Source organism: Aulonocara stuartgranti (genome assembly GCF_965226115.1).
Source record: "Aulonocara stuartgranti genome assembly, chromosome: 23".
NCBI classification, from domain to species: domain Eukaryota; kingdom Metazoa; phylum Chordata; class Actinopteri; order Cichliformes; family Cichlidae; genus Aulonocara; species Aulonocara stuartgranti.
In genome coordinates this window covers 22195001-22212252 of record NC_138958.1, presented here as the reverse complement: position 1 = coordinate 22212252, position 17252 = coordinate 22195001, and the positions used below count along the sequence as shown (strand labels likewise).

Below are 17252 nucleotides of genomic sequence, written 5' to 3'. Positions count from 1 at the left end.
CAAACTTAACTAAACTGGGAAACAGATACTGATAAACTAGACTCAGAGGACCATGATGATGACTGTAAAGACTGGCCATGAGGACATGGAGTGTGGGAACACAGACGACACGACCCAGACTGCATGAAACACAGAGACTAAATACACATGAGGGATGATCAGGGGAAGTGGCCACACATGGGAGCACAGCTGACACACATGAACCTAAAGACAGGAGAGGTGAAACTAAATACACTGACATAGAATACAGACTTTCAAAATAAAACAGGAAACATGGAGATTAGACATGACATGAACTAAACATAACCACGCAGACATGACGCGTGACAGGTAGACGCATGATCCAGGGAGACTGAGTACAGGGAGATGACATAAACAACTAAGAAACAAAGGGCTAAACAGCACCCTAGAAATTAACTAGACGAACTAAGCTAAAGCATAAATGAATACAAAAGATACATAAAACTCAACACTGGGTCACACGACCCAGGACCATGACACCATTCAGATGCTCTTGACACACTTTTGTTGTAACAAGCGGTTAGTTGAATTACTGTTGTCAGCTCAAAGCAGTCATTTTCCTTTGACTTCAACGAGGCATTTTCTTCCCGAGAACTACCGCTCACTGGTTATTTTCTGTTTTTCAGATCATTCTCTGTAAACTTTAGAGATGGTTGTGTGGGAAAATCCTAGCAGATCAGCTGTATCTGAAATATTTAGACTAACAACCATGCCAAGCCACTTAAATCAACGCTCTTCTCTGTTCTGATGCTCTGTCTAAACTTCAGCCGGTCATTGTGACCATGTATACGTGAGTGGCAGCCTTGTGATTGGCTGATTTGATATTGGTTTTAGTGAGTAGTTAAATAGGTGAAGTAAAACTAAATAAGTATCATTTAGACCTATGAGTCATGCAAGGCTACTTTAGTAGAATTCAAGAAAGAAAATATGAAATTAGAAATAAGCATCAAAGATTCATTGTGGCAAAGAGAACACACAGAGCAGTATTTTACTGATCGAACTTTATGCTTGAATAGAAATTTGCATTCAGGACTTTACTCTTTAGTTTCTTTACTTCAGTCTGGATTCTTTGGTAGGAGTCTGTGCCACAGTTAAAGAGAAGTGAAACCTTGTGGAGGACTCAGTGAACTGGAGCGCAAGCTCATACCTGAGCGATTAAAGTATTACAAACCCACGTCCACTCACACACACATGAAGCATGAGGCTGAAAATGTGGCCGCCAGGTCACCAGACTGTGAATTGAGAAACGACACGTGCTGCTAGAAAGCATTAACAAAATCCAAAAGGATGAAGGATGTGTAGAGAAAGAAAGGAAAACAGAAAAAGAGATGGAAGGAGAGGCTGGGTGTGAAGGTGAGGAAGAGGAGAAGGGAGGCCACATGGAGAAAGAAGATAAGAGGGAGGACAATATAGATATGGACCAAGAGGAGATGGAGGGAAGAGCAGCGGAAGGAGAAGCAGAGATGGAGGAAGAAATGACTGAGAGAGAAGAGGAATTAAAGACACAGGGAGAGAACGAGAGAGAAGAAAGGAGGTTTAAGTGTGAGAGGATGAAATGAAACATTCTACAGCAGAGGTAGAGAAAGAAATACACGATGAAAATGAGGAAGGAGAAATAGAAGAAGACAGAAAGAAAGAAAACCATGAAGTCAAACAGTGTGATGGAGAAAAAGAGGGAAATAAAGGGAGGAAGAAGGATGGAAGCAACAAAAGAGGGGTGGAGATAAATAATGATGAGTAAGAAGAGTGGTTTAAGTATCAGAAGGAGGAAGATGAGAAAGAAGTAGGAAAAGTATGTGAGGATGAAAGTCAGGGTGAGATGAAACAAGCTGTAACAGAGGAAAGTGGAGATGAAAGAGCAGGAAGAGGAATGGAAGAAGAAGATGTAGATGAAAAGAGAATAGAGCAAGACAGACAGATAACAGGAGGAAATGCAGAAGGAGTCAAAGTGGAGAAGCTGAGAGAGCATCACGCTGAAAATGAAAAGGAGGTAAACAAAGAAAAGGAAGAACAAGTTTATGTAAAAGAAGAAGAAACAGAAGAATGGGTTGAGGAGCCAGGAAAGAGGCCTGATCAGTCTGATCCCCCAAAACTGTCCCTCTGTCACCTCTGCAGGACCCACCATCTGCTGAAACTCTGCATCACGGCACAGAAAACAAAGCTCCCAGAGTCCTCACAGACGGAGAGAAAGGGGCTGTCGCTGCCAAAACCCACAGCAGGGACATTTATCCCACATCGCCGAGCAGTGACAAGGAGGCTTTTCTGAGCAGCACAGACGCTTCACACCAAACTGCTGCTGCACACAGTGTGACAGACACAAACGTTCCCTGTGCTGACGCTCATCTGAATCTAAGTGAACAAACAGAGACGTCGCAGCGCAGTTTACAGGAGCAAGAGCGGCATCCAGGTGAAAGAGCTGGAGTAGAAGAAGCAGACAACTCCGGAAATACTCCACCTGTATTGCACACAGGTAACCACAGAATTCCCTATAGATTTCAGTCCTGGCTGGTTTGGTGACACCTGTGGTCACAGGTAGGAACTGCACACATTAAATCAGACACTTATCAGGTAGAATAAGCTTGGCTTTAGATGCACTTCTGTTTTGGGTTTTTTTTAAATGGGGTACCACACAGCAAGAAAAAGGCAGATCCACGGTATATCAAATTTACAAGGAAACATGTTAAAATTTGACTGAAGAATAGCTGAAGTGAAAGAAGTGAACTTTTTATTTATGTAAAACTACAAACATTTTAGCATCGAAATATGCTCAAAATGACTGTAGAAAAGACCATTATTGAGTAAAATCATTTACATGGTATTATTATACATAGACATAGTATTTTTGGTCATATTATTATTTATTTTATTCCTTCTAATTACAGTATGTTGCTGGGTACCTTTTTCTAAGAAATCTACAGAATAACAATAAACTCATTCTTAAGAATATTTTGGCTTTTATTGGCTAAAAAGTTAAGTACGTGCTTGCAAAATATGGCGGAGTAGAAGGAAAAATTTATTGTTATAGTCTTTAGATCAGCATTAAGACTTCCTAACAAAGACAAGGTCTGCAAATAGGCTAATACAGCAGTGCTTATACATACTGTTTCTGTGAGATAAGGTCAATTTTCATTTAAAATAAGAAACAAGAAGATATGGGTGAGGTTTATTTTTGTGTTGTCATACGTCATTAATAAAACGGTTTTATAGACCCAAAATTCAGATTGCTGTGTAAAAACATTGATATATTTGTTCTGTAAACGTTCCAAAGTGAAGTTACTGTTTTCAAATGTTCAGATCTACATTGGATATTATATAACTGCAGCTATGATTGGCTGGAACACAGTTACTGAAAGTGAAGATCTGAGCCAGAAAGTTCATTCATTAAAATTCCACAAAGATGACACTGACTCAACTAAGATAAATATTAGTGGACAAAAACCTCCATGGAGCAAAAGAAAGTAATTTTAAGTCATTTCCTAGAAGTATTTAAATTATTCAAAAACATGTGCATTTTCAGACCTACAGACATCGCTTTGCAGACCAGAGGACAAAGTGACACTGATGGAAGCTCCTGCTCAGTCCTCGATGGAAGATGAACAAGAGAGCAAAATCTCCTCTGGCACAGTAAAACATCCAATGAAAACCGTAAGGTCTCCTGTGATGAATGGTGAGGCTGATGCTGCAGATGACAAGAAGAAAGATGGCCAACAATCATCGAAGTACAAAACAGTGTCCTACAGAAAGATCCCCAGAGGAAACACCAGGCAGAGGATTGATGAGTTTGAGTCCATGTTTAACTCGTGAATGAGCGTTAAACATAATATATAGTAACATACTGATATATAATATATGTAGAGGATTTGCTGAAATTAACCAAGTCGTTTTTTTCTGATTCAGCTCTTGCAAATTATGACCCCTACTGGTAATGTTTTGAGAAAACCAGAAGACCCAGAGCAGAGCTTTTCTAAAATATGTACATGATTTTATATGACTGTATTTGTACCTGTGGCTTGTTTGGGATGCTGAGGTGGCAGTTTTTGTTTTGTTTTTTCCATCTTCATAGGCAGTCCATCCCCTCCCCAATTCCCTAACCTGACTTCGTTAACCCTATCCCAGAAACCCAGCTCAATAAAACTCAGATCTTTAGTTAGCATCTGAGCAAATAAAACCTTAAGGGAAGTTCTGTCTAATTGCTGCCATTGCTCCACTTGACAGTTAAGGATCCCAAAAATGAAAGACTGCTTTTGATCCTTTGTTGGTCCCATACTTAAAACAAATGAAATTTCCCACTGAATTGAATTCACCCAGTTTTGTTTTGTTTTTTAGAAATACAGTGTGTCATGCAAACTCCTGAAGTTTCATTCATTTAATATTTTAACATTGTAGAGGATTCTAGATTCTTTTCAAGGAACAATTATCAAGTTAAAGGAATATGTTTTTCTCTTTTTCTTTTTCAATTGTGTAGTGTTATCCTGAATAGGTGGCAGAATTTTGAGTATTAAAAAAGAAAGGCTGAAGATATAAAGATAAATGTGTGCAACACAGCTATATAGATGATTTCTTTCTTAGCCAGTCTTTGACTGACATGTAACCCCTCAATGATGTTTACTCAGGCCATGATCTCTCCTGAGAAATGTTGCCTGAGTGACTGACTAGAGAACAGCAACCTATAAAATACATCTTATTCACCTCATTATTTTTTCTAGTTTAACAACACAAACATTTTTACTGTTGAAATGTCAAAGCATTCAGAGCTTGTACATACAGAAAAATAATAGCTGAGAGAATAAAGGGATATGATTTTTTTTTACGTTAGTTAAACCTACCTGACACTTAGAACTGTATGCATAGGGTCTTTAAAAAAAACCTCTCTTATTGACAAACTGTTTTAATGTAAATTTCATGGTATGTTTATCACAATTGTATGATATCTATTCGTTAATTTAATGTATTCAAGAAAAAGCATCATGCAAAATATATGTTCTTGCATTTTGTAATTTGTGTTGGCATCAACTACCTTTACATAAAACAACATATATGTCTGCAGTGGTACAAACAACAGAGGATTATCTGTTTTTGAGGTTTTTGTTGAATATTTTGACAATAAAGTGAACCTATTGCTGAATCTTTGTGGTATTTCTGTGCCTTTTGTGTTCCTTTTCACAACTTCACATTTTTTAAACTTTATTTCTTTTTACAAATCCACAATATTAAACACTTGTTAGTCATCTCTAGGAAATCAAATGATTTTATTGTCTTCTAAACATTATAGGAAGACAGATTTATATACAATACAGCATTCTTTGCATAATAATAATAATAATTATTGTTGTTATTATTGCTCTTGTTATTATATAAACATACATGAGTTGTCCAATATTTTGTTTTTGTGAGGAAAAAATTGCAAGATTACCTAAAATTTGAGGGAGCTTGTTTCTCACATTGAAAAACAAAAACAAAAAACACTAACAAACAAAAGAAAACATTATTGTTATTATTTAGCTATAGATATATACATATGTAAAGAATTATTTTTTCCACCACACCTAAGTTAAATTCAGGGTTTGTATGTTGAAATACAGAGATTTTACTTTTTTATGGTGGCAGAGACAAACTTCCATTGATAATATGTAGAGGTCATTTGAGGTTGGTAAACACAGTAAGGACTACTATTCCCACAATCCCCTGCGTCTTTCGGTGACGTCACATAGAGCCCGGACCCGGCGTAGTGGCGCTGTGTGTGTTTGGCAACAACAAAAAGAGTGTTTTGAGAATAGTTTTAACTGCATTTTCACCCGCGGTATTTTAAGGGACATTATCACAGGTAAGTTATTCGGTGGAGTGTCTTCGACTTCATTAAGTTTTATTTTTAGTGTGAGCTAAAAGCGAGAGTTAGATTACAGTGTTGATTTTAGCCGGTTGGCTCGCTGGCTAGCAAGATGGCTCCGGCTACTTACTGCGAAACAATAACAAAGAATTAGCCATGGTGATGAATTTAAATGGATTGGTGTGTTTTTAAAGTTTATTGTGAACTGAATATAGCTGCAAAGTGTAATGTAATAATTTAGGGAAGGTGTGGGTCTTTTTAATTGGTGCTGTTGCCGGTGTACGCCTTCCGCTTCAGGCGTTAGATGGTGGCGATGACTCCGCCGCTACTGCTGTCCGTTGGAGGAAGAGGAAGAGGAAGGAGGTGATGATGATGATGACATGCAGTTAGCTAGCTGGCTGCCTCTCTTGCTGGACAGACGGACTTGAGCCCGCAGAGTGTCGGAGGTGTCACCGCGAAAACCGCACAGGATCCGTGCTGAAGAGAGGCGAAGATGCCGCGGAGAAAACAGTCCAACCCGCAGCCGGTGAAACGTAAGTCCAGCTGTTTACTTCCAGCTCTTTGCTGCCTTTCTCTCCGCATGAATCTTAAATCACTGCCATAGAATAAGGCAATGAGTCTTTGCTAGGTATTGGTCCACTTTAAATGCATTTTTATAAAATTAGACATATTTCTGAGGGATACAGTAATGTTAAAAGTTGCCTGACTGGTCATCAAGTCCTTTCCTCTTTATCTCCCTGAGAGGAAGACTGCTGAAGACATGTTGTCCTTTAAGCAGATGTGTTTATCTGTTATCTCATCCTGACTGTTCTGGCTCACTTGGATTCTCCACCTCCTCTCTGCTTCCTATCTCCACTTCCTCTTCGCAGGCTCCCTACCTAACCTCCCCCTGCTCCCTCCCTTCGTTCTTCCTCTCTTTCTTTCACAGCTTCCTGTATGATTTCTGTCATTCCCCTTGGTTTCCTGTGTACCCTCACCTTTATTATTAACAGGGGCCAGAAGACGTTTTTAGGTTCTAGTTGTGTCTCCAGTTTCTTTTGTTTTACTCTCCTCCCACACGTCACCTGTAGAACGCTCACCTCCCTTCGTTTACATTTTCTTGACTGCGTGGGCATCAGTCAGCTTACAAAAAGAGAATACTGGATTTAGGAGACCTGAAGTCACCTGTTGACCATCTCAGATTTCTAATGATGTACATATTTAAACAGGCACTAGATGGGAGTGTACTTTTGAGCATGTGAGCAGGGGCTCAGAGGGGAAAAAAGGCCAGTACATCCTTGTATTCAAATTACTCGTATTCAAAGTCTAACTGCAGCTCAAGTAGCTTCTGGACGTCTGACACAATCACAGCAGTGTTATCTGAAAGAATGATCGCACAGTTGAACCAAAGCTTCTGTAAAACTGAACGATAAAAGGAGGATTGGTGTGTTTTAGTTCAGGTCGGTCTACGTTTGAACACGTTAGCAGTTCATTTGAACAAAGATTGACCGAACAGCTTTGGTTCTACAGTGGAGGAATGACATTTTTTGCTGTTATAACCGAAACCAACATTTTAATGAAGGAAAACCTAAAATATCTGGGATTTGTAAGACGCTGGGTCTTAACTCACATTACCTGCCTGCAGACTTGTTGAAAAACTAAAAGACTTTAAACAGGACTCTTAGCAGTAGCTTGCAGAACCAGCTTTATCAACTACAACTTCAAATAATCATTTTCTGTATGATTTTATCCGTCTGTAACACTCTTCTTTACAGCGTTGCTCCAGTTCATTGAGGTATACAGGTATTCATTTAAGATTTGTTGCAGGGCTTGGGATCATTGTTCAGTTGAATGTCCCTGTTTGTACCAATAACGTAAAATAATCTTTAGCTGTCACACAGACAGCCTCATGTTTGACTGTAGAATACTTTGGTATACAGAAGAGTTCATGGTTGAGTCAATGACTGCAAGATGTCCAGGTCCTGTCTGTATAATAAGTCCAAATCATGACCCTTCCACCACCACGCTGACAGCTGTTATGAGATTTTTGTGCTGATATGCTGAGTTTGATTTTGATCTTGCTGTGCAAAGGACTTCCAGAAGTCTTGTGATTTGCAGCTTTGGAAATCTAAGTTGTGCTGTCATGTCATGAGAGAAGAGGCTTTCAGTGCCTGCCAGTTCTTGCAAACAAGCCACAGTTAATTAGTCTTTTTCTAATTGTGCTGTCATAGACATTTAACTAAGGTAACCGAGGCCTGTAGAATCTGAAATGAAGCTCTTAGGGTTTTTTGTATTTTCTCTGGGCCTTGCACAGTCTGACACTGGGGTGAATTTGCTGCGATTTCCACTCCTGGGAAGACTGGCAGCTGTCTTGAATGTCTTCCATTTGTGGATAATCTCTGTCTCTGTAGAATGTATAACTTGGAAATGTCCTTATAACCCTTTTGAAACCCTTTTACCTTCTTAATTCCTACTCACCTGCGCAGCCTTAAACTTGTCATACAGCATCTTTGTTTTCTTTAGTCGATGCAGGGAGCAAGCACAGTGCAGCTTGAATTAGTTTGAAAATTTTTAATGAGTTGTGGTGTTTGTTACTTTCTGTCCTCTGGCTGCTGGTCTGCAGCTAACAATTGCTTCTGTTGTTATATTTTTGGTTCCTACTAAAAAGGTTTCAACCAAACAGAAATCAACAAGTGTCTCATATAAATGTTTTTCACTTATTCTTTTTTTTAAGCAGGGCTTAGTTTACTTAGGCCTAATCCTCACATTTAAAATAGCCTGAAATGACAGGAAAACTCAGACTTTTGCCTTAATTGGATGTGTGTATTGGTCTCCAGAGGCCCATTTTGAGAAGGAAAAACATCTTAATTCTCTAAATTAATCTAAATAAATCTGCAAAAGCACCCCATATTTTTCCTGAATTAGTTTATCTTGTCTTAGTAAATGTCTCAGAACCTTAAATTCTAATTACTTTTTAGTTATGATTAAAAAGTTAATTATTAAAGATTACATTAGCCAGTGTTTGTCATTGACCTCTAAAAGACAAATAGGTCAGAAAAACCGCAGCAGAATAATTTTCTACTCTAACTACTGTTAATAGTTATGCAAACTGTTTGAAAAAGTAGGTTTTGTAGGTTTCAAATTAAAGCTCAGGAAAATGGGAATAAAGAGAATAATTTTAAGTTTCCTTAATATTTAGTGTAAATATTTTTAATTATCAGTAAGTTTTTATTTTCTTTGTGACATTAAAAGTTAGAATTGCTCTAAGCTGGGTCAACAAATGTCCGCTCAGAGGTTTAAGAGTATAAAAATGTCCTGTATCATCAGTTCTGTGTTCGACTCGTCTTCCTCTTCCTGACCCTCTCAGCCTCGTTCCTCACCCCACAGCTCTTCCTCCTCAGCACTTATCTCATGCTCACCGATTTCCTTCTCGTTTCCTCTCCACCTCCTTTGCTGTTATCCTTCTTCTTCTTCTTCTTTTTGTGTGTTTTCGAGCACAAACTCTGTTATCGGCTGTCTTCTGTCCCGTTTATCAAATGTGTTCTCTGCAGCCAAATTTTAAAACAAAAAAAACATGTGTATGTGAAACATGAGTCTGATTTTTGTCTTTAAACATCTTCTTTTTTATTACTGTTAAAAAAACAACCAACAGCCCTGCAATCTATAAATGTGTCTGGGTTTTTTTTTTTTTTTTTTGGGGGGGGGGGGGGGGGGTTGTTGTTGTTTGTTTGTTTTTTTTTTTAAAGGAAATGAAAATTTGTTACATAAAGAGAAGAGATGTTGATGTTTGTGTCAGATGTTCACAGTTTTACAGCTCGTATCACAAAGGGAAACCTTTGAGTGAAACCCAGACTTTTTAACACCCTCAGGTAGAAGCTGACTTTGTGTTTCAGGATGGGCTTGGCGTTTGTCTTCATTTGGTCAGGTGTGTTTATACAGGAAATTATGAGAAATGTTTGTGTGTCTGTTTGCACTCAGTGGACTCTGAGGATGGGGCAGTGGTGTGTGAGCCGGGCTGTCTCGTTTTGGACAGCGACTTCCTGCTGAGCGGCGAGCTGGAGTTTGGAGACTCGGAGATCATGGGACTGGATAGAGAGTCTGGTCAGTAACACACACACAGGTTTTTACATACACGGGGTTTGAAAGCAAGCCACATATTTAAACATTCCACATGTTTTTATTAGGCTTTTCTCTCTGTTTTGACTGAAGCATTGACCCTGTGCTCACACAATATTTAAACATTGTTCTCCCAATTCCTGGTAATCAGGCGAGGTATGGTCCCTTTGATGATCGGGCTCGAAAAGACTTACAAGTTCAAACTGATGTGCTTTCCGTATTTAAGATTTTGAGTTTATGGTACTTTGTACCATAAGTTTGTCTCTGAGTTTGTTGAAAGTGAAATAATATGCAAACCCATTTCTGTAGCGCAAGTTAAAAGTCAAATGTTTGCTAATTAAAAATTCAGAAAGTTAAACAGAATGTAAGCTGAATGTATTATTGGGTAATTAGTCTGCATTATTAGTTTATCACTGGGTAAGTGAAATGTGTTGAGTGCAAAAATCTGCCAAATGAAATGTGTGGCGCTAACCACTGTGGTGACCCCTTGTGGTAAAGGAGAAGCTGAAAATAGCTTATAGATTTTAAAATTCACATTTGAAGCCAAGTTAAAGAGTCACAAATGTTGAGCTAAAATGAAAAGTATGCTGTATTTTCACTTTTTAACTTGTCTGGGCTTCCATAGATGATGCTGTAGTGAAAGAGCAATGAACGACTGAGCATGCAGGTGGCGTTCGTGCACCAACTGTGAAGTCCTCACAGGTCCATACTAGCAACTGAGTTGTAAAGGACTCCCTCTTTGCCTGAACCACCGGTGTCACCACTCAGAAGTAATCTCAGCATCAGTGCTGGTGTAGGAGTAGTAGAAGTCGAAAGCTGATGCAGCTTTTGTGATGTCACTTATGGTACAGGCTGATGTATAGAGGGCAAAGACATTTCATCGCTATGTTAGGAGCTCGGAGAAGTAGATTCTCCAACTGACTAACTTAAGTTGTCATGTTGTTTCTTGTTTTGACTTCTATTTCTGCTCCAGCGCTGATGCTGCTGATTTCCTTCTGAGTTGCAACACCTCACTCAGGGGAAGTGAGTTCAGCGTGCCTCAGCTGCCAGCATAAATATATAAATCATTCCTGTAATAAATTAAGTTTTTAAATGCAGCGGTTATTTCCTCAAACCCCATGAGAGTTGAATTTTTCTCCTCAAAGGTTGAAGCGACTGTCTGTTTAACCCTGTGTTCTTCTTCAGGTATGACTGTCTTCTCTCTAAGTGTGGAGGACGACTCGTCAGCACCGACAGACTCCACCTTCCCAGCGTTCCTCTCCTGTAAGGGATGTGGTCAGCTTCTGGGAGACACACCTTTGGGGGCAGGCTTAGATCTTGGTAACTACTGACTGACTATAACATGCCAGGCTGTTTACATGTGGAGTTAAAAATAAAAAAGACCTGGGCACAGAGTGATATTGGAATATTTTCACTTCTTTGATTTGAGTTCAGTGTCCAGTAAATCTCACAACTCTATGATGGATAGAATCCAGCATATGTAAGCACATGAACACACATGCATATGAGTCACATCTACATAGTCCACCACTGACATTAACGTGGAAACAGCAAGTCTATTTCTTGCCTCAGAGAGCAGACACAACTCAATGTAAAATAAAAGACCAGTTTCAGTTTTCTCACTGGTTACTGATTGGTAGGTGTAAACAAGAAAGAGTAATCAAGTGTAATTCTGCATGAATGTATTAATATGCTAACTCAAACTCAGAACTGTAGGAATACATGAAAAGTTTATCATCAGGTTGTGCTGTACTGTATTAAAAGGTTATTGTAGAGAGCCTGGTTATTGGATTATGTGCAGATGAGTAGATTATGATCAAAATTAAAGTTTCACTATAATACGACCAACATAATGATTGTAGCGTATGTATGTACCCAATTTGAACCGCCCTGCTCTGACAAGTCTTTGCTTTAAGATTTATCATCCACTGTGTCAAATGCCTAGGTTAGATCAGTACAAATGGCTGCAGAGGTTTGTTTTTACTTTGTTTGTACTGAATCAATATAATATTGTTTAATATTAATATTGTTTTAATTATTTTAACATTAGAAAATGTGATATATTTTATTCCAGGTGTAGGACTCGACCTAGGGGCAGAGCTTTATTGTCTCTCCTGTGAGGAGGGCCTCCAGCATGGCACCTCCATCGACTCCTCTCAGTTGGACGGTTCCAACCTGTCCGATAGATCCCTCGGCGGCAGCTCCAAAAATAAGAGGAGAAACGTAGACAAAGCCAGCGGTGTTGCGGACCCCGCCCCTAAACTGTACTCCTGTTCGCTGTGCACCTTTACCTCGCGCTACTCCAACCATCTCAAACGCCACATGCGGACCCATGACGGCCAGAAGCCGTACCGCTGCCCCGTCTGCCCCTACGCCTCAGCCCAGCTCGTCAACCTGCAGCGCCACGCCCGCACACACACCGGGGAGAAACCGTACAGGTGCCACCAGTGCAGCTACGCCTGCAGCTCCCTCGGCAACCTGCGCAGACACCAGCGCATGCACACGCAGGAGAGACCGCAGAGGAGGGAGAAGGAGAAAAGACGGGGAAGACGGAAAAAGGCAAACAGTGATGCTGAAGAAGGTGAGTAAACACAAACCTTTACATCAATTACGGTCTCAGAGTTAAAAAGCTGATAAATTTGTGTTAAAACAAGTTTGTTAATCAATAATTTCACAGGCTGCCTGCAGCTTCTCTCTCTTTTTTAATCACTTTGAAGGAAACTCTTTCTGATTGCTAATCTGACAACTAACTTTTATATATGTCACCTTTGGACTGAAAACTCAGTTCATCATCATCAGTATAAATAACATTTTCAGATCGTCTACGTAGCAGGGTGTGCCACTAATGTGAAAAAGCAGCCATTTAGGAGAAGTCACAGCGATGTCTTTTTGTTCAGTGTTTCCCTCTTTGGTGGGTTTGGAGGCTTCCTGGAAAAGTTCTCCTCTGGGATTTTAGACCGATTAACACCTGTTTACGGGATTTTTCTTGTAATGACTTGTTTTCAGTTTGGGTAAAGTTGGTGTCACCAGTGCTCCAGTGTGCTCTGTGGACCATGACAGGTTAGGTGAATAACACAGAGTCATGTGATAAAGGAAGCACACCCTCTTTCTTGCCATGATGTAATGCAAAATTATCTGGTCTATGGCAAAGGTGTACACCACGAGCAAAGTTCATAACACATACATGCTTTATATGCTTTGTTTCTTAACAACTTAAAACATGCTGCAAATGAATGAACTGGTGCAAAAGTGGCTCTTCCTGCCAATTTGAAAACTTTGAAAATATTACCTGGCACCCAACCGTGTTATGTTTTTTTAGCATCAGTTACCATGGTGATTTAGCCACGAGATAAAGCTGTGATGATATCCATTTTTAATGAATGATAAGAATTCTTGTTAGAATATATTAAAAGATATAAAATTGTAAACCTTAAAGTTAGGGCTGCACGATTAATCGTTAAAAAATCGCGATCTCGATTCATACTTATGTGAAATCTCATTTCCAAATGACAACGATTTAAAAAAAAAAAAAAAAAAAAAGACGATGATGATTGTACCGCATTTTGATCCGGGACGTAATCTGCATGAAAACAAGCGCTCACTCTTCCTGCTCAACAAATGACAAGGGCGGAGCCTTATACCACGTGATACAGAAGCTGGCTGCTAAAATTAGCAGGGAAAAAACAACGGAGAGCACGTCAGGGATGACAAGAAAGTGACAGGAGAAAATCCGTCCCGGTCAACCACCCAAACATCAATAACGGGAACCTTATACAGCGCTTCCCTATACACGTCGAACTCCCGCAGGAGTTAGACGGGTATAGGGAAATTACGGAGGCTATTACTTATCACCTGACCAAAGATATGGCTCCCATCAACACTGTGCAAAACGAGGGATTTAGGAAAATGATCAACACCCTAGACAAACCCTACACAGTGCCGTCCCGCAACTATTTTTCTATTGTTGCACTACCTGCTCTATACACGCAGTGTCGAGCAACGGTGGAGACGGAATTTCAAGCAGTACAACATTTTGCGGCAACAACAAAACGTGAGACATTTGTTGTTTTTAGAGCAGGGCGATATGGCCAAAAATATTTATCACGATATATATTTGAAAATTTGCGATAACGATATAACCGACGATATAATTGATGCGAGACAAAATACAACTCCACAACATTACTAGCGCAAAAAGACAACCTTCCATTTATTTTCACTTAAACAAGAAGCTGGTTTTTATGTACATTAAAGCTTTATAAAAATGTAACAGTGCAAATGCAAATTCCTTGCTGAAAGTTTAACCAAAAGGCATTTCCAGTAGAAATGGGCTGACACATCCTGAGCATAACCATGTATAATATCCACTGAAGTTAAAAAGAGGTGCTTTGCAACATTAAACTGCAGTGTGCAGTACGCATTTTTCGGACCATAAGGTGCACGGGATTATAAGGCACATTAAGCGAAACAAAGCAGTCAGATAAATCAAACTTTATTAAACTCATTCTTCTTGCTTCCTCCACTTCTGTACCATTGATTCATTAATGTTGAATTCTCTGGCAGCTGCTCTATTCCCATGTTGTTGCAGTATATTAATGACTAACCTCGTATTGTGGATGGATTATCTCAGTTGTTCTCCTGACTGAAGTTTGGTCCGTTTACAGCATCCTGCCATGCGATTGCATTTGTCTCTAACCATGAAGAACCTTCACGTTAACTTTTATAAGTGGAAAAGTGTTAGTGTTCTTCCTCCAGCTTCACTGTTTATGTTATGCTAACATAGCTGTGTCGCTAGCGATCACGTAGCACATCATTATATATCAGCTAGCCCAACTTCAGTAACCCTACAAACGTCACTGCTGTTTAGTTTCCTGTCTTCATTTATGTTGGAAGTGATAGCAGAGCTGTACGTTTGATTTTTTTCAGAAATCTCTCAGTCAGAACATGCTATATCATGCTTAGGTAACTAGCGAAACTAGCGAGCTAACTTCCGCTAGCTTCCTGCTAACTTCTAACTCCGTTAAATGTAATAACTTTTGTTTTCATGGATGCCTGGAAGTTAAACTTTATAGTTACACCTGGTAAAGCAGCAATGCTGATCGTTCTATTAAAGATGAAAGAATTTAGACAGTTTTTAACTCTAAGTGATGCTGCAGTGTTGTTTGACCTGAAGTTTACGGAGTTTAGGACCCAGATTACTCCCAGATTTAAGAGCATCTTAGTCCGACAAATACGACAATAACAACGGCTGCTTGCATGTTCTGCAAAAAAATGTGCTTTGTTGTGTATCTGACGGACAAACACCAAACCAGTTCCACATCACTGAAGTTGCACCATTTTTACAAACCAATTCTGGTTCATCTGTTTCACTCAACAATCGGCCATGTGCGTATGAAAACAAAGGCACTGCGCATGTGCGTTTTACTCCCATTCTATCGCGATATTTCATTTTCCTATCGTTGCCTACCATTATACCGGTATTACCGTGAACGGTATAATATGGCCCAGCCCTAGTTGTTTTTATGTTTATTTATTGTTTTTATGTTTATTTATTGTTTTTATGTTCAGTCTCAACTGTTACGAAGTTGATGTGCAGTTAATAAGTGCAATAAATATTTATACTGGAAAAGAAAATCGTGAGAGAATCATGATCTCAATTCTAAGCAAAAAAATCGTGATTCTCATTTTATGCAAAATCGTGCAGCCCTACTTAAAGTTAGTGTTTAACTTTAGATGTAATTTCAAATATGTCTACATAACACTTATATATGTGTATGAGATGTGTGTATTTTGTTTTGCTCTCTCTCTCTCTCTCTCTCGCTCTCTCACTCTCTCTCGGGTTGGGGACTGCCCTCCGAGGGAAAGGCAGGGGAAACACTGCAGATCTAAGAGCGAAGCATGTGTTATTGTGTCGTTGTGAAATCATCATTATAACAGCAGCGATAGATTTCAGCTTCAGTGTGACCACATGTTGGGTATTCAGTTTTTCATTATCAGTTGATTAAATGTTCGTGTGTTTGTCTGTTGGTTATAGTCACATGCATCTCTTTTTGATAAAGGAAACCACTCTGACGTCGAGTCTCTTTGTAATTCTGTTTTTAAAGTCTCTTACTACAATTTAGTGTCTTTGTGACGGAGCCGTGAGATACGCTCACTTTTGTTGCTTGTTTGGGTCAAGCCCCACAAACACACACATGACGCCTGCATTTCCCATTTAGCAAAATGCTCACATATATCCTGTGGTATTCCTGTAGTTTTGTGATTTAAAAACTAACCAGGCTTTTTAAGCTGTTCTTTATGTAGAAATTTCTAGATTGAAAGCACACTTAAAACCTGGGAATATCACAAACCCAGAGCAGAGGTTTGATGACATGTGGAAGGTTTGCATTTTGGAGATTTGACAACTCCGAATTTTAAAAAAAACCTTTTTCTGAGGGGGAGATTTCTCATCTTGGAAGCAGTGAGCAGAGCAGAAAAGAGGAAGCAAGTCAGCAAAATGAGGAAGAGAAATTCTCTCTGGCTTAGTGCTCAGTGACCTAAAACTGAACTGCATGATGGGGAACATCTAGAAGAACGTGTTTACACTGCAGCTAATAATGATCCAAACAACTTTGCCTTTTGAATGCTTCCCTATGTGTCTGCAGTCATGTCAGACCTGACCCTACGAGTGTCCCAGGACTCTGCTTACCTCCAGACGTTGGGAGGACTCGGCTCCCCCTCCGGCCCCCTTCCAGTCCTCCTCTTCCCGCTCTGCTGCCGGGTGTGCGGCCTCACCCTGGAGGAGTCTGACCTAGAGGGCGACAGGGCAGAGGGAGAGGTGGAGGGCGATGGAGGACAGGTTTGTTTACCAAAACAAAGCTGGTTTTCTTTGAAAGATCCTCTGTAAACTTTAGGATGAAATGAGGGGTTGTACAATGTGTAGTTTGTTTCCACGACAAACAGAAAAACAGAAGCTCCGCCCACCACAAACTTCCACATTTTCCCAGTTTACATTAACGATAGCAGAGTGACTTCCTCCCTCATACTGCTGTCACAAGCTAAAAAGTCAGTGGCAATCTTAAGGTGGTGCACATGTTCAGGCCGCCATAGATTCAGATGGCGGTATTCTCTCATCGGTTTTGATAAATTTTGTCATAATTTTTTTTGTCAGATTTCCAATACATGCCATTTTCACCCCGTATTGTGTCTTCAGCTCTATCTACAAGTTCTCTATGGTCCCAGCAGGATCAACCAACCTCCTGACAGGAAAAATCTTAATGATTTAGTTGTTAATGGACTGGTACTGATATAGTGCTGTTCTACACAAATT

General features: G+C 39.7%; 2 protein-coding genes across 2 annotated transcripts in view; both read left to right on the top strand.

The window, feature by feature from the left end:
- Window positions 1-1840: 1840 nt before the first annotated feature.
- LOC309701251 (uncharacterized protein) lies at window positions 1841-5140 on the top strand (the record flags this gene model as incomplete). Its single annotated transcript, XM_082525345.1, has 3 exons — window positions 1841-2011; window positions 2137-2491; window positions 3539-5140. The coding sequence occupies 3 exons, from the start codon at window positions 1841-1843 to the stop codon at window positions 3823-3825; spliced, it is 813 nt and encodes a 270-aa protein (XP_082381471.1). The 3' UTR covers window positions 3826-5140.
- Window positions 5141-5702: 562 nt separating this feature from the next.
- LOC309700707 (zinc finger protein 513-like) overlaps window positions 5703-17252 on the top strand; it is a 14849-nt gene continuing 3299 nt past the window's right edge. Inside the window, exons 1-6 of the mRNA XM_082524453.1 lie at window positions 5703-5845; window positions 6146-6381; window positions 9806-9928; window positions 11129-11263; window positions 12018-12524; window positions 16588-16781. Of these exons, the coding sequence (XP_082380579.1) occupies window positions 6342-6381; window positions 9806-9928; window positions 11129-11263; window positions 12018-12524; window positions 16588-16781 (999 nt within the window). The 5' untranslated portion in view covers window positions 5703-5845; window positions 6146-6341. The remainder of the gene's footprint in view (window positions 5846-6145; window positions 6382-9805; window positions 9929-11128; window positions 11264-12017; window positions 12525-16587; window positions 16782-17252) is intronic.